A 23,820-nucleotide genomic window follows, 5' to 3' on the forward strand; every position below is an offset into this window, starting at 1 on the left:
ATCAAAGGAGACTTGTATGATTGCTAACTTATGTAGTTAATATACAAACGTACTTGTACCCTTGATCGCTAACTAGTGAGTTCAACATATATATATAACAAGAAATTGGAGCCTCATCTTCAAATTAGTCACTTCAAGCTAATTGAAATGCTTAAAATGTCTAGCCATGTGTGTTCACATGCCCATGTTAGTTATTGTGGCCGTTTCACAAAACCACAATGATCTATAATCGAAAGCACATGCATTTACACTTATGATGTGAAAATCTAAATACTATATATAAATGTGCACAAGTACCCTCACTAATCACCATGGAATCATGTTAAAATAGTTCTAGTACATTAACAAGTATATTAACACTTTACCAAAAATCTACTTGAACATATTTTTTAAAAACTCAAATCCAGCACAATATTAGGTTTATGCAGATCAAATATAGTTGTAGTGAATGCAATAATTCACAGAATGAAAGTAAGGAAGAGGTTGAAAATCTCAAGTCACCATATGCAACTAATCAACACCATGTCTGAAGGGTCAGCAACACTAGAAAACTTTTTAAGTTAAGTTCATAGGGAGATACTTTCACTACTTGAAAACAACAAATGTGCTGCTCCATATGCAAACACAGACAGCATCTAAGATATTCCATCCTCACATACACCCAAATAGCCACATCATGTAAGAAAGAAATATCCATTTGAGGTTCTGTTCTATGCATGTATCTATTATAAAACATGTGGAAACCCAAATGGGACAAAATTAAGTTGAATAGTTTCAAGCAGAAGACATCAATTTGAACAATTATAGAGTACTAATGTTTACGAGATAAGCGCATGAGAGTTCCCTCCATCAGAGGTGGATTCTTTCCAAGCCAAACATCTATCACTCATCTATTAAGTAGTTGCCTGTGATGCTTTCTCCAGCTGACTCCCTGCAACCCACAAAATTCAATAGATTTTCTTAAATTATCCAACTTTGCTTCTACTTAACCAATGCAAAAGACCTGTGACATGCAAACCCCATTTGAGTGCTACATTAACTAAAAACCCATTTGAGTGACTTCTTAACTTGAGATCTTTGAGACCTTGCACTGTTAATCTTCAGCATATCTGTCAGCCATAATAATTCTCCAATTTAGCCCCAACCAGCCATCCACTTAGACTTGGAAAACCAACTAAGAAGTTGGAACTGCACCGCCTATAACTGCAAACAGAGATTTTAACCCTTGTGCTCCATTGATTTTCTTAAAAATGGCTGTGGAGATTTTGAAGAATCAGGGACAGAGTCAACTGAGAGAGAAAACCATGAGGCTGGAAATCCTTTCAGAAGGGAGATGAACCTCAAGAGGGAAGATTTGAGGAAGAGTAAACTTAAATTCAGGAATGGATACACAATGTGCAGGAATAGTTTTGAAATCGTGAAGTGAGAGATTCATACTTTGCATTCGAAAAAGACTGCAATATGAAGAAGATCTAGACTTTCTAAAATTTGGGCATATGCTCTCTATGAGATTGCTGTCACTAGAATAAGAAATTAACTTAATGATTTAATTAAACTTCATAAAGATTTTCAATAGAAATGAACTTTAATTCTTGTAGCTCTAGTTTTTGCCATAGTGATCATTGCATAGGTAGTGAAGGATTCAACACTAGGCATGCTTGGAAAAGTATACAAGCTACGTGGTACAAGACTCAAGAGCAAGGAAAAAGTAACAAGGTGCAATGTGAAACTTTTTGCACCTTAGAATTAAGTTACATTGAAAGTTTCACCTAATAAACAGTTCACTTAGTGCACTAGAGTTATAAAGCAGACCTTGGGTTTATGTTGGCCTCCAAACAACTATAGGGTGTTCAAAATGCGAATGAACACTTCGGCCTGTCAAACCTTGCAAATTGCAGCCAACATTTGAACCTAATTTTGCAGAGTATTCACCTAGACAACTATCCTGCATGGTTCCCATGTAATCCATGATATTCCTCTCACAAATAGAGGGATTTCTGGTGACGAAACTATGAGAATGTTGCTTTCTTCATGACAAAGTTGCCCAAAAAGTAGGCTTGAGATCTCAAAGGAGAAAAAAGGATCTCAGCCGTAGTGTTGTAGTATATTGTTTTTCTGATATTTAGTCCAAAAACAACAACACACCTTGCTATAAGCAGAGTTACAATGCTACCCAATGGATTCTCCATGCCAAGAGGAAAGGAGAAGATTGGCTATTGTCCACACTCCATCCATACTATCAGCTCATATTCCATGGTTGAAACCTACAATTTTTGTAGCAAAAAATAAAAGAATGGCTCTCTCTAAACTCAAACTACTCAAATGAGAGAGAAGCCCCAAATAACTAAGATAAGCTGCTCCTTAATTAGGTCTCGTTTTTAATGAAAGGGCTAATTAACAACTTGTCATTAATCATAAGTGAGCTGCTCATTGGTGATGTGCTGGATTTAACCATCCCTTTTCATTCTTCCCATGGGGCACAGTCGATTGAAAGGCTGCACCTCATATCTATTCCCCAAAACACAAAAAAAACAAAAGATTCAATGTGGTTCCATCCACCCTTTCAAGCCCTGGTAGGCCACTAGGCAACCAACAAGCACCCTTTGTCCAATGCCTTGGCCTCTTTGGGGTGATCGTTTGGACTCCCTTGGTAAGATAACTATCATCTTTATAGTCTTGCTAGGCCACTACGCAACCAACATGCACCCTTTGTTCGATGCCTTAGTTGCTTTGGGGTGGGACGCCTTCGGGTAAAAAAGGCTTGAGGTTCTCTTCTAGTCCCTTTCCGGATCCAAATTTGGGCCTGAGAGAGGATGTTGAGCTAAAAATTCATTCCATATTGTTTAGCTCTTTAAAAAAGCCCCAAAACATGTACAATACCAAAAGTTTCATTACACGGGAAGCAATTCTAGAGAGTTTCTAAGTCCCACATGCGAAATCCTAATTTGGGAGGATCCTTCTACATCTATAAATAGGCAAGTTGCCTACCATTCACCCCCATTTCTTGTGTGCATGTTGCTCACCCTACCGTACAATTTTCAGCCATCAACCACCTACCATCTGTCGTCCAACCCCTGAGATTGCAACACGACCCTCTCTAACACTAAGCACCATGACTCTAGCTGTCACCTTGTCACCTGGACCTTACCGTCAGCTGCATTTGCAATCCTATTGCCATCGCCAACTATTTTTGTCACTCCAACACCTTTCTAGCCTTCGCATTTACACCTCCTATTGCTAGCCAACTAGTTGGTACTCCTCTTCAACACCTATTGCAATGCGTTTTGATGTCCAATAGGCCGCCTTCATCAATACAGCCCTCCTCAAGCTATCACCCTACTATTTACAGCTTCTATCCGCAATTTTCAGCTTCCAATTGATGTACACTATTGCGTTTACCATATTTCAGCCTCCATACTTGTATTTTGGTGACCAGCCTATTGTTCTTCATTATTCAGTACTCTTTCAACTCTGACTAGTGGTTACAACACTCAAGATCCATCTCTAATGGATGTCATCATTCACTACTTTGCCTTGAGCATTCTATACACTCTTACATTCATTTACTCCATTGATTCATTCACATCAAAGTTCTCTTCTCTCTTTGTTTTGTTTGTGTTTTTTTGCATTTTGAGTTTCGAGTTTGCATTTTGCATTAAGGTCTATGTTTATTTCATTACTATTTGACTTATTGTGTTTTAGTCGTGTTTATACATTCTGTGTTTTCTCAGTGTGCTAGAATTGCTTGGAAGGAACTTGATAGGATGTTTGGTACCCAAGCAAAGAATTTAAAAGTAAAATTACTCATGCAGTTTTATAAACTAGATATCAAAGACAGTGCTTCTATAACCACATAAATTAACAAGTTCAAGAGCCTAAAAACCCAACTTGCAACTCTTAAGAAGAATATTGATGGAGATGAAGCAATAGCCGTACTGCTTGCAAGTGTAAATAAGAATCCATATGAAAACCTTGTATCCACCCTAAGTAATGTTCCCAGTCTCTCACTCAAAGACATTGAGTACTCATTGCTTGATGGAGAAAGCAAATTTAAAAGCAAAGATGTAAAAGAAACCAGCTCAAGGGAAAATTTCCTATACACCAAAGGAGCTACTAGACCCAAAGGAAGAGATCGAGGATTCAACACCGACAACAAAAATCGGATGGCATATCATTATTGTAGTAAGACTGGCCATATTACCAGTGAATGTTTTCACAAGAAAAGAGCACAGCAGATGCAAAATGACCACCACCAAAGTCAATTCATGAATGAAGAAGAAGAAGAAGATGCTTCCGTTACCATCAACAACTCTGACAGATTGTTCTAAGGAATGTGTTCCCATAATGGATTTGCTTTGTGAAAACCTTTGCCAAAGATGTAAAGTCTTAAGCTTTAACTTAACTAGGCTGCCTATGAGGAAGAGATCGAGGATTCAACACCGACAACAAAAGTCGGATGACATGTCATTATTGTAGTAAGACTGGCCATATTGCCAGTGAATGTTTTCACAAGAAAATAGCACAGCAGATGCAGAATGACCACCACCAAAGTCAATTCATGAATGAAGAAGAAGAAGATGCTTCCGTTACCATCAACAACTCTGATAGATTGTTCTAAGGAATGTGTTCCCATAATGGATTTGCTTTGTAAAAACCCTTGCCAAAGATGTAAAGTCTCAAGCTTTAACTTGACTAGGCTGCCTATGAGCTAGTCTCCCGTGCCATGTTATCATGTAGGGGGGACAAAAGCCAGCAAATGTAGGGACTCATCATTTGAGGGGGGGTGCTGAGAAATAGACAAATGATGTATGCTCCAAGAAGAGCTGTATTGAATCCCATATGCACAGTGAGGAAAGTGGAACAACTAAACTTTTATAAAGCATTGTACTTGACTATCACTTTCATATGAAATGAATACAACATCGTGATGCTTGGTACTTGCACTTAGTATCTCTATCATTGTCAGTGTCCTACACAAGATTGTGTTTATGAGTCCAAGTTAATCTATCTTGGAACCTAATTCACTTGTGTAACAGTTGCTCTACATTGTTGTGTCAACCTGAATCTAGCCTTTATCTTCCATCCTCCATAACTCCTGCCATGCTCTAGATCCGCGGCCTTTTGGATTTATTGCTTGAGTTCTTTGTGTATATCTGCTAGGTGTTGAGCTTTATCTCGTGAGCTTTATCTTGAGCGGCAGGGTTCTTTACTTGATTGAAGAGATACACATCCATCCTTGGATGCTGGCCATAGTTTGCAAAGAAAGGAGTTTGCTTGATAGATGCATGGATACTATTATTATAAGCAAACTTTGCAAAGAACAAGAACTCAAACCAATCACTCTGATGGTAGTTGATGGTGCAACAGAGATATTGTTCCAAGACTTGATTTACCCGTTCTATTTGACCATCAGCCTAGATGATTGGCTATGGATAACTTAACTTGGGCTCCAAAGAGGTTGCAAAGGCTTTTTCCAAAACTAGATATGAATTGGGAACCCTGATCGTTGATGATGTTGTCTGGGAGTCCACGTAATCTGAAAATGTATCTAAGGAAGAGTCTAGCAATAGCTGCGTCTATGATGGTCTTGGTGGTAGGGATAAAAAGTGCTATTTTTATGAACCTATCTACCACAACAAGAATAGAGAGATATTTGTCTAATTTAGAAAAATCTATTATGAAATCCATGGACAGAAAAGACAAGGGTCGCACTAGAATGGACAAGGATTGCAGGAGGCCATGTGGTTTGTGACAAGGTACCTTGGCCATGTTGCAGGTATCACATGATTTTATATATTCCTTAACTTCTTTCCACATCTGGGGCCACTAAAAATCTCTTGAAATAAGCTCTAAGGTTTTATTAGCTCCAAAGTGTCCTGTTGCTAGGGTGTCATGGCGTTGTTGGAGTACCTAGAGTCTGGACTTTCCTAGAGGGATGTAAAGTAGATCCTTATAGTATAACAATCCATTAGTTTCCTGAAACTCACAAACTTCATTTCCTTTTCCCTCTTGATTTTTTCTCTTGACATTGTTGGCCAAATCATTATGCGGCAAGGCTTCATGGATTAATTGGATCATCAAGGTAGGGTCGTCTTGGTGTGACAACTGGAGATGGCTGCTAGCTAGAGGTACTCTAGCTTGAGTAGTATTTCTCGTTGTTGATCAAAAGTTTATTCTCCCTTCAGGTGCCAAGTAGGATCTTATTGATAAAGCATCTGATTGGCATTGTTGGCGTCCAGGGAGATAGGTGATGACAAAGTCAAACCTAGATAAGAAGTTACTCCAACAGGATTGCCTTCGATTGAGGATGCGGGTTGTCATAAAGTATTCTAGATTTTTGTGATTTGTATAGACGATAACTTTATGGATTACACCCTCTAGATGATGACGCCAAGTATCAAAGGCATCTACAATGGCAAGGAGTTCTTTGTCATGGATCTCATAGTTTATCTTTGGAGGAGAGGAGAACTTCCTTGACTGGAATGCCACTAGATGCATATGACCATCATCTTCATGTTGGGACTAGATGGCTCCTAAGGCATAGTCTAATGCATCGATCTCCAAGAAAAATGGCATGGTAGAATCAAGGTGGACTAGGATTGGGTCAATAGTGAAAGCAGTCTTTAGGGTCTAGAAGGCCTTCTCGGCTTCTAGGGTCCATGAGAACTTTGAGTTTCCTATGAATCTGGCGAGTGATGTGACTATCTTTAGCAAAGCCAAGGAAACATTGGACATTGCAAACACATGTGGGTATCTGCTAGTCAAGAATAGTCTCGATCTTCTTGGGGTCCATGAAGATTCCTCTTTGAGAGACATTGTACCCCAAGAATTCCACTTTTTTCTCATGGAAAAAACACACCTCCAATTTTGCATATAGTCCTTTTTCTCTGAGCTTTTCCAAAACTAATTTTACATGGTGCTCATGCTTGTTTGGATCTTTTGAGAATATCAAGATATCATCCAAGTATATAACTACAAAATCATCTAGATGCTCTTGGAAGATATCGTTCATCATATGTTGAAACAATATAGGAGCATTGGTGAGACCAAATGATATACAACATACTCAAAGTGACCATACCTTGTGCGGAAGGCTGTCTTCCATTCGTCTCCTTCTCTGATCCCTATAAGATTGTAAGCCCCTCAATCAATCTTTGTGAAAATCTTGGCTTTTCCAAGGCCTTCCAAGGGCTCTAGTATCAACAGCAAAGGGTATCGATTCTTGACTGTTATCTTGTTGTGTCCTCGATAATCTACACACATTCCAAGTGACCTGCCTTTCTTCTTCACAAACAAAATTGGGGCTCCAGCAAGAGACTTTGAGTGTCCAATGAATCCCTTGGCTAAGTTTTCATCAATATTCTTGCATAGTTTAACTATGTCGTCAAGAGATAGCCTGTAGATGGGTCCAAAAGGTGGTTGAGTCCCCTCATGGAGTTTTATAGCACAATCATATAATTAGTGTTTAGGCAAGAGATCTACATTCTTTTTTTCAAAGACATCTTGGAATTCTTGATACTAGCTTGATAGCTTGACTTACTCATCCTTACTAGATTCTTGAGCTAGTAATGATATATCATGTAGGTTTGTATGTGCATAAAGGCTTTGGCTCCTAGATATACAAACTTTCCTTGATTTTCATGACGTGTAATCTTTTGCTTAACCCAATCAATTTCTGGATTGTGTTTCTTTAGCCAAAGCATCCCAAGGATGATCATATTTGTGGGACTAGATATAACATTAAAGCATACATGAGATTTGTGATCACCAAGAATTGCCATGAGTGATCGAGTTTCCTTGGTAGTATCTCCAAATGCTAGAGGTCTTCCATCCACGACTTCAACTAGTGCAAGATTGGCCTTTTGGAGTACTGGAATCTAGTATCTATTCACACAAAGCCATAATCAATGAAACATACGAAGGCCCCAAAGTCAACTAGGACTTTGAAGGAAAAGGTCTTTCTCCACCGAATCATATAGACTGTGACAAAGAAAGTTTCCATGGGTGTGACCGGGATCAAGAGACCCTTTCTTATATCAAGGTCCGGTTGTACAGTCTTGGCTACAACCGATCATCCTCGTTTTCTTGCTCGAGGATGGTTGCAATAACTCTTGGAATCCTTGCCCTCTTATTTGGGCAATTTAGGGCAATGTATCCAGGGTTTTCACAATATAGACATAGATGATATTATCTATTTGCATCAGTTCGAGCTTGGTTTCTTCTCTGATTGCATCTTTGATTAGGACTGGGTTCCATTGGCAAGGCCTTAATTTCTCACTTTTCTTGCTTCCTCTCGAACAATCTATTATCACATTGGATGGCTTGCATGATATAATCATTGAGTGTTTCTGCCTCAGGCATAGTGAACACGAGGTCCTTGATGTCATTTCAAAGACCCCATCTAAATTGGCTGATCGAATACTCCTCGTGCCAAGTGAAGTCACAAATTAATTGCCTAAACTCAAATGCATAAGCAAAGGCATGGCGGTTACCTTGTCGTAGCTTCCGAAGTCTTGTTTCTACTACTCGACCAGTGTTCGCATCTCCAAATGTAAAAGTGAGCTCGCAAAGAAACACCTCATAGTTATGAAGTACTAGCATATTCTTTTCCAAGAGTGGAGCAAACCATGATAAAGCTTAACCACAAAGCAAAGCCCCAATGAATCCCACCTTGGAAGCATCATTTGGATACCTATCCGATTGTATGCGGATATAGAGCTTGTTGCTTTACTTGTTGCAAAAATCCCTTGAACTTCGGACGGTCACCATTAAACTTCTTTGGCATGCTGATCTTGGGTTTTCTTGTTGGGGATTGACAAACACGCGGAATCATCTAATCACTTCCTCTATTGTTCTGTAAGTCTCGGGACCTAGTCTTGCATCTCTTGAAGTGCAGGGCCCAAACGCATAGGGTGTTCTATTTGAAGTTACGCTTGTCATTCATTCAAGTCTTGAATTTGTTGTTGGAGGTTTTAAAGGGAGGCCATGATTCTTTCAAGGGTCACCTCCATGGTGCTCAGTAGGGCTAGAAAGTAGTCTTGCCAAATTGTTATGGGAGCACTACATTGTCATCAAGAGACTACACTAGATGCAAGATTTGTGACAATAATTCTAATTTCAAGATAATTCCACGTAGGGGCACAAGGTACAACCATAACTTAACAAGATACGAAAAATCCCACAACCCAAGATTGTAGGTATAGACAACACGACTTGATAGGATATAAAGGATCCCACAACCCAAAATCATAGGTATGGATACAAGATATCAGAATTACAAGATTTCTCTCGACGGGGATGAATAAGATACTAGACAATACTAGACAAGATCTCGTACTACGAGATTACAAGGTGACAAGACAACAAGAGTATAATGGGAGACAAGACAAGACTAGATGACATGACTAGACAAGAACTAGAACTGGAACTCGAAGTTACTTACTTAGAGGTCTCCCAAGACTGGCATTGGCAAGACTAAGGAGCTTTATGGCAAGCCCCTCCTTTTATAGGTTTTGGAGGGTAGCTAAAGATCTTCTAGAATGTTCCATGGTGACATCGTCGATGATGCAAGTGATGACATGGCATATCTTCTCAAAATATCTACGATGACATGGCAAGGGTGGGTTCGCATGGTTGGCTTGAGAATGTCTTGTTAAGGGTATGTTCACATGGGGTGTGGATTCATATGGCATGAGCAAGATTTAATCTATACACTTGATCATGGCATGTCCATGACATCACCCACCTATCTCACACTAGCATCCCATTCATCCTCATCAACCAAGCATGCTTTTCAAACAAGACTCTTTTTAACGGGTCGAGAATTTTACCAATTGGTCCAATTTGATGAGGCATGTTTTGGATTCCCAAGGTTTGTGGAAACTTCTCCTCAAATAAGAACCCCAACCTAACCCCCATTGTTTTCCATATGAGATTTGTCGCTCCTGGAAGAGCCGAAATACCATAGCCATAGTCGAGTTGATGCAAGGTCTCCTTGAATTCCATTCTCAATTCCAATACTTTAACCTTGTCTCTCAGCATTGGGCCCATCCCGTTGACCACTATGCCGCATGGGATCAGACTCATCGCATCAACTTAGACCATGAGCTGCAAAACTTCACAATCCCTGATAAGGATGCCTTGAAAGTCAAGTTGGTTGAGTATCAACATCTCCTCACTAAGTTCTCAAACACTAGGGCCCCTAAGTCCCCTGACGATCAAGTTACATTATTCCTTAATAAGCTGCCAAGGAAATATTTCGATTTTATGCATCAGGTGATCTCACACCCTCGTATATCCATGTTCTATGAATTAGAGTGTCAGCTACTACGTTACACTCCGTTGTCCAATCAGTTTCATGAGATACCCTCCACAGAGGGGGCCTTTGTTGCATCTTCTCAAAAGGGGCAGCAAGGGAAGGACAAGGGATGTGTGAGTTGCAACTTAAGGTTGCAAAGTTTAGTGAAAAGAGGTGGGACACAACCCCTAATGCTTCAACCCGAGAGGAATTTATTCATTGTTGCATTTGGTGTGGCATGCCTCTACATGAGTGGAGAGACTATGATATGTATCGGGATGCTTTAGAAAGAAATTTGATTTTTTGTTTCTTTTTTAAATTGGTTTTGATTTGATAATGATTGTTTCAAAAACTAGAGGTGGTGGTAGATTAAGTAATATACAGGAGACCGGTAGCCATACCCAAAGGCTTTTTAAGATAACAGGTATGCTCTAATACCCTGTCAAGATATGCAAGATGAAAAGAGACAGTAGGGTTTGTGAGAAGAGAGACAGTGTGTACGACAAACATTGAGAGAGAAGAGAAACTCAGAAACACAAGAGAACACAATGATGATGCACCAAATCATGTTATGAGAAAAAAAATCCGATATAGTGGAACCGAAGCTCAGAAGATGACTACATTGTCCTATTTGAATCAAATGGCAGCACCTGTGGGAAAGTTGCACAATAAACGCAATCCTCTAGATAGTCGGCTATCAAAGTAATCGACTGGAAGGTGAAAGACACTTGTAGAGAAAGTAAAGCGCAATTCTTTGATGCTATCCAAGATGAAGAAGATGATCACCAACTACCGAGGGAGTAAAACGTAGTCCTCGAACACCAGAAACAAGACTAGGCCGTAAAAGGCAGCAGTAGAACACTATAGTAGAACGTGGTAGTAAAACACCGTAAAAAATGCGGCAATAGAATACTGCAATAGAACACGGTAGTAGAACACCATAGTAGAAAGTGGCAATAGAATGCCACAGTAGAACGTGGGAGTAGAACATGATAGTAGAATGCTATAGGGAAGGTAGCCACGAACCACAATGCCCTCCAGTAGGGGTGTGAGCAATAGTGGCAAGGAGAGAAGGATGTCAAAATGACAGAAGAAGAGTGGTGAATGAATGAGAAGAGAGGTGAGAGTATGAAATGAATGAAGAGGTGGCCTATTAATAGGCCTCAGCTATCAAGGACAGATACCACTGTGTGCATCCATTGATAAAAGTGCCCAAAATGAGGGCGCTAGCCCTTTTTAGGATTGTCAATGCGAAACCCTAATTAAAGTGGATACACAGAAGAAGTGGTTTCTCAACAAGGCTTTCATAACATAAGCAAGCTATCCTTACCACTACTAGGAATCGATGGCGAAGGAAGAGGCTAGTAGTATGTAAAGCAAATATAGTGGGCATGTGGAGAGACAAAAAAGATGTGCAAAAAGCAAGCTAGCAAGGCTAAGCAAGCAAGGGAGACTGCCTTGGAAACTACCTTGTGCAATGCTACGAATATGGTGGATGCAGAGTCAACCACTTAGAAAGACCGAAAAGGGATAAATGTGCATAGATGCATGTTTACAGAACAGAATGTCAATGCACTGGAGTTATACAAGAGGCAATACAAGTGTGATCGTGCTCATGCAAAATGCTATGCAACAATGCCACTTGGACAGTGTCTTCGCAAGAGAATTGTTCACCTGGCCAAGCACCCTTTTACAATTAGATCATCCTGATAGTGTAGATGAAGATACAAGTACAGTGTATGAATCAAAATCTGTAAGCATCATTAATGTCACTATCAAGAGAAGAAATCGCCCCCTCTTAAAATGGAAGGAAAAGTTATAGGCCACCCCCTCTCACCATCGGACAATGGAAGGAGAAGCACGCACCCCCTCTGTCCCTAAGATGTTGATGTAGAGCAGGGAAAGGAGTAGCACCCCAAGAAAAAGAGTGAGATACATGTCCAGCTGAAAACTTGTGAAATGAATAGCCTCCAAGGTGGCCTCCAAAGAGGCAATGACGAATCTTGGGAAAGAAGCGCTACCAAAAGATGCAACCATAAGGAGTGCAAGACGATCCAAGTCTTCACTTCAAGCTAGGTGGTAGATCTTGTAGAAGCAAATGTCAACCTGTAAAAGGAAGCAAAAACAACTACATAAGATCATAAAACATGCAGACCTCAACATCAATAGAAAGTGCAAGTGGGTGCTATGTACAAATGTGGAAAGACTCCCACTACAAAAAGGTAGACACACTAAGAATATAAGAAAGTAAAACAACTGTGTAGTGGAAAAGAGAATACAAACTAGAGCATGCCGTACAAGGATCAAGTGACAAGTGATGTGTAGGTGGAAAGTGGAAAGAGATCCCGATTAGTATCATGAAGATCTGAACCAAAGCACGACTTCCCAATCAGCTGGACCAAAGGGTCTCTAGAGAAAGTGGGCTCAAGTGCTTCTAGCTACATACTCAACATTGAGCAGAAAGGGACTCATCAATTCTATCCTCAAGAGAGACAACACATGCCCAAGGATAATTGAAATCTACAACAATAGGATGGGGAAACATTTTTGACAACTCCTCGGATAAAGGAGCAAAAGAATCAACTACCATGTGAGCAATGGGTCAACCCTGTTGTCTTGGTTATGCAAGGGTGGAGGGAGTACCCTCACCGAATGTGCTTGAGACATGAGTCTTGGGTGGACTATCCTTAGCCTTTAAACGACACTCGTTGTCAAAGTGACCAACCTTTTGATAATGTTGATAATATCGATTTTTCTTTGCTATATTTTGGAGTCCAGGTTTTGACTTTCGATTGGGAAGTTCCTTGTGACTCATTAGCTTGGGTTTGGTTTGGATTTTGATTGGAAGTTTGAGTTTGCTAAAAAAGTTCATTGTGGTTCCATCACCTTTGCAGGACTTGATAGGCCACTATGCAATTGACGTACACCCTTTGTCTGATGTGCTGGCCTCTCTGGGGTGACCATTTGGCCTCCCTTGATAAGATATCCATCGGCTTAATAGTCTTGGTAGGCCATTGGGCAACCACCATGTACCCTTTGTCAGATACCTTGGCTGCTTTGGGGTGAGGCACCAAAACTGGCACAAACAGGCAAAGAGGGCTCTACTTCGAATAACATTGGGATAGAGAGAAAGAGCTCATGCAAGAAAAGCGTGAGACAAGGAGAAAAAGCCCTCACAAGTGGGAAAGGAGGAGGCTACCTAGAGCATGCTTTTGGAGAGGGTGAGAGAGTTTTTGTATAGGCTAGAATGGACTGTTTTGAACAAACAAAATAGGGTTAAAGACAGCCACAACACTTCAGGGTTCAATTTTTAAGCACCGGAAGAGTTCTATCACTTGAATCTTGGTCCCACATTTTTAAATGGTGCGCAATACGAGGTTCAAACTTTCTATAAATAGGCATGCTACCCTCCATTCAGTCCAATCTCATTTTTGCGGGTTTCATGCCCTCTAGCTTTTGTTGCCCACACCCCATTCGCAAAGGCTCATCCGAAGCTGCCCATTGCTGTCTACATCAATTTGGTGCCTTTTTCCAACCTCCACCCTACTATTCTCTCACCTTCCAACCATCGCCTTGCTGATCCAACCACACAATTGTTGTTGTCGCTGTGAGGTCAGAGGATCGAAGTACAGCTGGGATTCAGTAGACAGTGTGAGAGTGAGAGACAGAGTTGAAGCACGACACCCAAGAGAATAGACTGAATGAGTGTAACCTGAAAGTACAAAGTACAACCCTTAAACCTTAGGGTTGTAGGGGGTGTTCACACCCGACACACACTAAGTGCCCAAATGTGTGTAACATAAGCACATAAGTACATACGGCAATAAGACCATAAGTCTAGGGGAAAAAACCTCTCCTACCGAGAGTAAAAAGTGCCCCAGTGTCCTACTGATCACCGACACTCCCATATGAGCGTAAGCGTAAGTAAGGCGTGAGTCAAATACCCAACAAAGAAACACAGAATCGAGGTACAGCTGGGATTCAGTAGACAGTGTGAGAGTGAGAGACAGAGTTGAAGCACGACACCCAAGAGAATAGACTGAATGAGTGTAACCTGAAAGTACAAAGTACAACCCTTAAACCTTAGGGTTGTAGGGGGTGTTCACACCCGACACACACTAAGTGCCCAAATGTGTGTAACATAAGCACATAAGTACATACGGCAATAAGACCATAAGTCTGGGGGAAAAAACCTCTCCTACCGAGAGTAAAAAGTGCCCCAGTGTCCTACTGATCACCGACACTCCCATGTGAGCGTAGGCGTAAGTAAGGCGTGAGTCAAATACCCAACAAACCCCCCTAGATCAAGAGTACAAGGATCATCCGGCACCAAAGGATATCAAATTTAAAGCATCTCGAAATGCTTCAAATTTGTCACGAGGAAGAGCTTTGGTGAAGATGTCTGCCACATTACTGGTGGTAGGACAATAGACAAGGCTGATATCACCTACATGTAGCCTCTCTCTGACAAAGTGATAGTGAATCTCAATGTGTTTCGTGCGAGCATGAAACACTGGGTTCCGTGCCACTGCAATGGCACTCTGACTGTCAGTGAACAAAGGAGTAGGCTCAATGATAGATACATCCAAATCAGCTAGCAAGCGTCTAAGCCATACGCATTCAACTATGGTTGTGAAAGCTGCCTTGTATTCAGCTTCACATGACGATGTGGCAACAGTGGATTGTTTCTTGCTAAGCCAAGAAATGCAAGAAGAGCCAAGAAAGAAACAATTGCCACTAGTGGAGTGACGTGTATCATAATCACCAGCCCAATCAGAATCACTGTAAGCATGTAACTGCAGTGGTCCCCCCTTGGCATAAAGCAACCCAAGAGAACGAGTACCTTGCAAGTAGCGAAAAACACGCTTGACAGCTTGCCAATGTGACATACGTGGCTGATGCATATACCTGCTCAAAGCTGAAACTGCAAACTGTATGTCCGGCCTAGTATTGCATAGATAGATGAGACATCCAACTGCAGGAGTATATGTATGTATATCAAACAAATCACTGTCATCATGTAATGGCAGTTTCAGTCCAGGTTCCATGGGAGTACAAACTGGCTTGCAATCCTGTAAGCCAAACTTCTCAAGAAGCTGCCCAATATACCTTGACTGTGATAACCCAATACCTCGAGCATTATGTATGAACTGGATGCCCAAGTAGAAATGCAAAACTCCCAAGTCAGACATGTCAAAAGTTTGTTGCAAATTTTGTTTGAATGCTGAAATCTGATCAGCATGTGTTCCAGTGAGCAAAAGGTCATCAACATAAAGACATAAAATCAGTATAGATCCCCCTTCTTTACATACGTAAAGGGTAGACTCAGATGAGCTGTTTAGAAACCCCTGACCAAGTAAGAAAGCATCTATCTTTTCATACCAAGCTCTAGGAGCTTGTTTCAAACCATATAGTGCCTTTTTGAGCTTGCATACCAAATGTTCTAAGCCTTCAACTGCAAAACCAATGGGCTGCTGTACATAAACTTCCTCCTGAAGTTCCCCATGTAAAAATGCAGTCTTGATATCTAGCTGATGTACTGTCCAACCATAATGTGCACCCAAAGCAATCATAGACCTGATGGTCGTCATACGGAAAGTAGGAGCAAATGTCTCCTCATAATCAATGCCCTTTTTCTGTGCGTAGCCTTTAGCTACCAGCCGTGCCTTGTATTTATCAATGGATCCATCTGCTTTTCTTTTCAATTTGTAGACCCATTTCTTTCCAATGGCTTTCTTCCCAAATGGCAAGGACACCAAATCCCAAGTTTGATTCTTAGTAATAGAATCTAATTCAGCTTGCATAGCTGCTATCCAATGCACACTGTGTTGTGCATCCTCATAACATTCAAGCTCTTCATTATCAAAAGTACTTGCTGCCATAATAAACTCCATGGTATGTGCTGAATCATGCAAACGAGTTTGCCTTCTAGTACGACCAGCCATGGGTGCATCCAAAGGACTATCTTGCATAGTCTGCAAATACCATCTAGGTAGCTGTCTAGCATCCTGGCTGTGTGCAAGCTCTTGCTGAATTTCAGTTTCAGCATGATGCTGAATATTTCGATCAGCCAATGGCTGAATTTCTGCACTTTCCATAGGAGCAGCTGGCTGAACATTAGGTTCATTTTCTGAACCTCCAGCTGAATCACCAAAAGTAATGGGCAGCAGCCCTTCAAAAACATCACGGGCAGCCTGATATGTGTCCAAACCAGCCAAGGATAATTCTGATTTTTCATCAAAAACAACATCCCTACTGACAAAACCCTTCTTTGTAATGGGATCATAGAGTCTGTAGCCTTTGCTCTCATTGCTATATCCCATAAAAATGCACTTAACAGCCTTGTTGTCCAATTTTCTTCTAAGTACCTGTGGAATATGGGCATAGGCAAGACACCCAAAGGTACGAAAGTGACCAACAGAAGGTTTACGGCTGTTCCAAGCCTCAAATGGTGTGATGGTCTTCAAGGCTTTGGTAGGGCATCTGTTCAAAATATGGCAAGCACACATGACTGCTTCCATCCAAAAACTACGAGGCAAGCTCTTTGCCTTCAGCATACATCTGGCCATCTCCATGAGTGACCGATTTTTCCTCTCTGCTACCCCATTCTGCTGTGGAGTATAAGCTGTAGTATACTGATGGACTATGCCCTTCTGCTGCAAAAAAGAATTCAGCATAGAGGACATGTATTCCCCCCCTCGGTCCGAACGGAGAGTCTTAATCTTGCATCTAGATTGATTTTCAACAAGTGCACTGAAAGCCAAAAATGTATCATACACTTCTGACTTCTTTTTCAAACAATAGACCCAGCAAAAACGTGTAAAGTCATCAATGAATGTCACAAAATAATAACAACCACCCAATGACATAGTCTGCATAGGGCCACAAACATCTGAATACACCAACTGCAATCTGGTTTTTGCTCTGAAAGCAACATCACGAGGAAATGAGAACTGATGCATTTTCCCCAAAAAGCATCCCTCGCATAAGTGCTCAGGAGGTCTCTCCAAGGGAGGTAAGCCATCCAGCATCTGAGTACGCTGCAAAAGCATCAAGCTGCCAAAATTTACATGCCCCAAACGAGCATGCCATAACTCCGCCTGTATCATAGCAGGAGTAAGAGTGGATGTCAAGTATGCTGACTGATCTACTGAAAGAGCATCCAACTCATATAAACCATGACACAAAGATCCTGTCAAGACCAAAGTCATGCATTCTTTTTCTCTGACCATGCAACGGTCATCATCAAAGGTGACCTGCATACCACAACGTGCCAAAGAAGAAATAGAAAGCAAATTCTTCTTGATTCCAGGCACAAACAAAGCATCCTGCAGGCGGAGAATAGAGCCATCAATGGCTGTGAGCTGAATCTCCCCTATACCACGAACACGGTATGATGCATTATTGGCACACTGTACCGATTTCCCAACAGGAGGTGCACTAACTGAAGCAAACAAATCTCTGCGAGATGTAATATGTCTTGAAGCACCACTGTCAAAGAACCAAGTGACAGCATCCTCTGTAGAGCTAAGTGCTCTATCGGCCCAAGAGATGTCATAACTGCAAGTGTAAAAACAATAGTCCCTGTCCACAACAAAGGACGCGGACTCACTAGCAGTGGAAGGAGTAGTAGAAACAGACATTCCTGACTCCTCCTTCTCTTTGGCAATGCGCTTCCTGCACTCAGTGATATAGTGGCCAGGCTTCTTACAATAATGACATTTTCCTTTCTTTGCTTGCGTCCCCCCTTGTGACTGATTCTGCGATGTGCCTGAAGTGCCAGAACTCTGTGGAGCATTTTTCACCTTGCTGTTCTTGCCTTTCTGTCTTGCCACAAAAGCCTGCTCAGAGACTGTAGCATCCACACCACTATTTTTCCGTGTTTGCTCCTCCTCTAGAAGCAAACTAACCAGCTGAATAAAAGTGAGTGGATGCTCAGCAATCCTCATGGTGAGGTTCAATGCAGTATGAAAAGACAAGTACAAAGGAGGTAAGGAATTCAAGGTGGTGGATATCAACTGTGCATCCGAAAAATACTCATCTACATTCATGAGCTGCTCCCTCAAGTCCTGAATCTTATTTAAGTGATCCTGCATAGAATCACCTTCATGCATCTTCAGAGTTTCCAACTCTTTCTTCAAGAAAGAGATCCGAGTCTCATTCTTTCTTGCAAACATATGCTCCAAAGTCAACCATGCATCTCGTGAAGAAGATGCCGAACGGATATGAGGTATGATGGACTGCTGAACTGCCAGAGCAATCAGCGACAAGGCCTGTGCATCACGAATATCCCAAGCTTTTTGAGCTGCAGTTCTTGGAGGAAGTGGCTGAGGTGGAGCGGGCTGAGGTCCCCGTTGTCCACATGCGCCATGGGGAGGAGGAGTAACGGGAGCTACAACTCTCGGTCGAGTTTCCTCTCCACTGACATAATCCCATAAATTCTTGGCCACTAATACATTCTTCATCATGAATGACCAAAGGGAATAGTTGTTTCCGTCCACTCTGTCTTCCTTGGATACATACGTAAAAACATCACCTCCCTGATTTGCCATGATGACAAATTTCCAAAGAAAAAATGAGCAATGTCAAAGCAGTATGAACTGGAAACCTGCAAATTTCCAGAAATTGCAGCAAACACGTTTCTGCAATTAATGTGCAAGGGCGTACTCTGTCAGAAAACTGTCTTTTAATGCACGCTTCCCAAGGTGCAAACAGTGCACTGCAACACTATTATCTCAAAATCCCCAAAATTTTTGCCAAAATTTCTGTCAAAACAGTCTTTCTGTGACTGTACCAGCAGTTCAAATGCAACTGTCCACAAAATACACAAAAGCCCCAAAATTTCTGATGATCCAGTCCAGAAATTTGCATGAAATTTATCCCCCACGTGTCCTGTGCTTGCCGCGTATGAATCTCCTCTTCCAGAACTGTGTTCTGGGCTGAAATTAAAAAAAATTTGTCTAAAATTTTACCTGACGTGGAGCAGACTGGCGAGCAGAGTGGCGTGTGCTGGTCAGACAGGCGGGCGAACAGTCGCGAGCAGAGCTGACGTGGAGGTTTCAAAACGGCGGGCAGGACTGGCTGACGTCTGACGGAGATGGCCAACGTCTGACGGGCGGGTGGACAGGTGGCACAGGACAGTCGAGTGGCAGGTCGTCTGGCGGGCGGACTGTCTGACGAGGAGCTGACCAACGTATGACGGGTGGACGACAGGCGGACAGTCCAACGAAGGCAGCAATGAGGAAAAGCGCGCTGGTGAACAGCGCGCCTGAGTGCTGACAAAACTGACTGCTGACGAGACTGACTGCTGACGTGGAGCTGGAGCTGGCGTCGCCCTTTAGACTGGTGGCGACTGGCGAACGTGCTGGAGACAGACGTACTGGAGCGCCCAGACAAGCTGGCGACCGCCCAGGCAGTTTAGGGAGAACCTGACGGGGACTGGCGAGCAGTGTCAGGCGGTGCTGGAGCAGAATTGGCGTGGACTGCAAACTGCAGGCAGAAGCTGAGTTCAAAGCTGTGCTCTGATACCAAATGTGAGGTCAGAGGATCGAAGTACAGCTGGGATTCAGTAGACAGTGTGAGAGTGAGAGACAGAGTTGAAGCACGACACCCAAGAGAATAGACTGAATGAGTGTAACCTGAAAGTACAAAGTACAATCCTTAAACCTTAGGGTTGTAGGGGGTGTTCACACCCGACACACACTAAGTGCCCAAATGTGTGTAACATAAGCACATAAGTACATACGGCAATAAGACCATAAGTCTGGGGGAAAAAACCTCTCCTACCGAGAGTAAAAAGTGCCCCAGTGTCCTACTGATCACTGACACTCCCATATGAGCGTAGGCGTAAGTAAGGCGTGAGTCAAATACCCAACAGTTGCCTCATGACCACTCTCCACAATTGGTGACTGCTTTTGAACCACTTCTTATTGCTAGCGACCATCCAAACACTGTCACCCTGCTATTTTTGTTGTCGCCTAGCTGGGAGGACCATATCAGCATTTGCATTTGCAATGAATCTATTGTCACCCAATTTGTCTCTCCCTTCAAGTACCTGTGTTTTGAGTCTCTCTCTCTCTCTCCTTACTGCCCATCTACATCAGTTCTAGCTTCCAGAGCTGCATTTGCTGGTGTTCGACCCTCGGAGCCTACCTTGCTACATTTTAGGATCCATGCAAAGTATGATGCCCTCTCCAACTCATTACCTCTGCCTTGATCCTTGAGACGATTTCAAGGTTCAGTATTCATTCACTACATAGTATGTTTGTTGTATGAGAACTGTATTTTCAGTTGACATTCACTTCACTATTCTCTGTGTCCGTTGTCTCTAAGTTACCCTAACCCTAATTGTATTCTATCAATTGGTGCTTTGTCGTATGATTGTATTTGTGTTTTCTGTGTGTAGAGCATTTTTTCACACATACATCATTTCTTGACACCTTGGACATCCAAATGGTCACTAATAGCATTGGTCACAATGGTCATAAAGTGACCTGGTATGAATGCACTATAGGCTCTTTAGGGTTAGGACAGCCAAATCCTATTTATAGGGGCTCAAGCCAATATTTTACACATCATTGTGTGATCACCATTCTTGGACTCTTGACCTTGCACATCAAGAGTCTTTCAGCAGCATACGTTTACATTTCTGTGTCAAGTACAGAAATGCTGTTGACAAACTTTGAGCAACTGATCACTACAATTTCAAAAGCAACATTAGTTCTCTAATCTCAACCTTCCACTAGATATAGAACAAGTTCAAGGGACTCTCCATGGCTTTGCTACTAAGCAGCCCAGTAGCCCATTTGCAGACAGATACAAAAGAAGGTCCTACGGCAAATATCTGACTGCATTCCAAAGCATCTACTCTTAAGAGTGTAGGCATGTAGCCTTTTGGCTGTTATTTCTCTCAAATGAAAAACTTTGTAGCATCACATAACATAGTAACTACTTCGATCTCTTTGGTGTCTTACCTACAACTGTGCCGTGTATTTCATATACTGAATGAACAAATTCTCTTTTTCCCATAAGTTAACTCCAAAAATAGAATAGATGGATTCTTGAAGTTTTTGAGGGCCGGTTTCTAGAGGTAAGGAAGTACCTGCGAATGCAGACTTGGAATTCTCGACCACGCCTGAAATCAACCTCACCCTCCTCCAACTACAAGAAAAGGAAATCAAAGACAATTTTCAGTGCAGTATCTTGTCCCATAGTCGCACAAGCTTGTAGCACATGCAGATTCTTGACAGCAGCAGCCCAATCATAGCAGTAAGATAATGATTCATCAGCTGGTTTTCTATCGAACATCACAAAATGACCTTTGACTTGGCCAGAAATATGTGAGTTGCTTTGATCTTGCGTTCAAGTAACAAACATATAACGTGGCAACGCAAAGGTATGGCTTACAGGGTCTTGTCCGTAGATCTTGTCGTAGCAGGCAGATGAAACACAACGGAGGGCGCAGTTCTCCCGGGCGATGGATGATGATCTACAATGCCATCCCCACAGGCCGCTGTGCAGTCACAAGGCCGACATTAAATCATTCCTTACAAAGTCCCTCTTGTACAAGGGGAAGAAAGCCAGTGAGTTTGTGTAACTACTTGTCAATATTCTCCAAGCACAGTGCCTTCTTCTTTCGCATCTCAGGTTCCTGGCACACAATGAAAAACAATACATAGCACAGACGCAGAAAACAAGATTTCTAATACAGACGCAGGGAAAGTAAGATTTCCATGACGATTATGGCGATCACGAAATCTTGTGGACGAGAAGTCAAGATTCTGAAGGAAGGCGTACCGACATGGAGTAGCGTCCGGTGGGGTGGATCGCAGAGGCGAATTGCAGGAGAAGCAGAAGGATCAGAACAGAGCAACCTGTCTTTGCCATTGTCGGCGCCATTGCCACAGGGCCTATGTCTGATGATTAACGAGGGTTCTATTCTAATTCTAATTTCTAATCATGTTTCTGAGATGTAATTCACAATTATTGTATCTGAGGCTGCTTACACACGGATTTCCCTAAAGAGTGGTCATGCACTTTTTCAAAGTGAGCACGTACATAGGCATAGCACCTTTACACACCGTCTTTGCAAAAAAAAGTGAAAAGTAATAGACTTATGAATTTTTTTATTAGTTGCAAATACCAAAAGTGCACCCTTAGCTGTCACTTTATAAAGTGGGTGGGGGAAACTTTTTGAGCGGGTGAGCTTTCCTATTCAATCATGTCCTTTCAGTGTGTAAAGGACTGCCGACATTGAAAATTACCAAAAAAATTGTTTCGTAGTTTCCAAAAACTTATAAGTGGACAATCGACCAACAGCTCGATTAGTAAGATAATTCTTGCTAACTGTATAGATGCAAAGATTAGGATGAAATATCACACATTCGTTTATACAATTCCCATGTGAATGGTTCTACATGACATGGCCGCTTTAGGGGCCACTCCCACATGCAAGCCTTCTTCATATTGTCCCATATGTTTCAACATTGGCTCTCGATGAATTTTGTATGGCATCTTACATTGACATCTCACACTATTTCAACCCAATGCTTGGCCTTTAGATTTTCTCTATCTAAAGAAATCCATTTGTCTTGAACAATAGTCAAGAAGAGTTGAGATTTGTATGCAGGATCAAAATATATTCATTTTTTTGGATATGGTGACAATCTCTACCACAATTCACAATGGAGGGACCTCTTGCAAGGATGGTGTGGTTTCTTACAAAGACATATGGCCAATAAATGAGCTTACAATGGATGTGAACAAGGATGGCGCTAGAGGCATACAGATTTGAAGGTGACAACAGGTTTGTCATATTGGAAGGCGGCATGGGGTTTAACACATTGAAATGTGGCAATGGATTTGATACATTGTAATGTCATAATGGATTTGAGACATTACAAGTTTGAGGTCATAATGGATTTGAGACATTACAAGTTTGAGGTCAAGAAAGAGATTAAGAATCCAATGCTGACCAAAGGTACTACTAGCATTATACATAGAATTCAAAGTTGATGGTCATATTTACAAATGGTCTTCCACTTGATATTGGGATTGGTGTCCTACAAAAAAATTTGGTGGTAATCTTGATGGAGAGAAACCTATTAGAGAAGTTATGAATGTAGCAGGGTGTAATTGTTGCCTCACTAATCAATGTTGCTCACCCACCTGTGCAATCGAAGGATGAGAAGAAAGTTGATTGGTGGGGCATATGTGTGGGCATCAAATTGTGATGAAGGCACTAACAAGATGATGAGGTGGGTTCATGACATCTATGATATTTTCAACACCTAATCACAATTACAACTAATACTTGTTTAAAGCATATTCAAACTTAGTTCAAATAGCCTTTGTGCTAAACTTAAACATTGATACTTAAATAACCTTAATGCACACTTAAATGTGATACTCAATAAACCTAATACTTTATAAATCCATACTTACTCAACCTAGCACTAATATGCCATAATACTTATAAATCTTAAACATTAATTCTAAAGCAACCTTGTCCCTAACCTTGTTGT

General features: G+C 41.6%; 1 protein-coding gene across 1 annotated transcript; it reads right to left on the reverse strand.

Annotated features, from left to right (window-relative positions):
• Positions 1-656: 656 nt before the first annotated feature.
• LOC148021338 (uncharacterized) lies at positions 657-22,336 on the reverse strand. Its single transcript, XM_087699215.1, has 5 exons — positions 22,094-22,336; positions 21,898-21,947; positions 21,704-21,809; positions 21,399-21,457; positions 657-931 (listed from the first exon to the last, which is right to left on the reverse strand). Exons 1-5 carry the CDS (start codon positions 22,193-22,195, stop codon positions 883-885), a joined length of 366 nt encoding a protein of 121 aa, XP_087555341.1. The 5' UTR covers positions 22,196-22,336; the 3' UTR covers positions 657-882.
• Between the last annotated feature and the right edge of the window lie 1,484 nt (positions 22,337-23,820).

This window comes from Lygodium microphyllum, chromosome 18 (genome assembly GCF_053477565.2).
Source record: "Lygodium microphyllum isolate KBCC chromosome 18, Lygodium_microphyllum_v1.1.10, whole genome shotgun sequence".
Taxonomy (NCBI): domain Eukaryota; kingdom Viridiplantae; phylum Streptophyta; class Polypodiopsida; order Schizaeales; family Lygodiaceae; genus Lygodium; species Lygodium microphyllum.

Excerpts from the sequence above, each read along its gene's own strand:
- LOC148021338 (XM_087699215.1), bottom strand. The coding sequence starts at position 22,195 with ATGGCGCCGACAATGGCAAAGACAGGTTGCTCTGTTCTGATCCTTCTG. Across the intron at positions 21,810-21,897 it reads TGCTTGGAGAATATTGACAA|CGGCCTGTGGGGATGGCATT; the intron begins GTAGTTACACAA and ends GTGACTGCACAG. Across the intron at positions 932-21,398 it reads TTCCAAGTCTGCATTCGCAG|GGAGTCAGCTGGAGAAAGCA; the intron begins GTACTTCCTTAC and ends TGTGGGTTGCAG.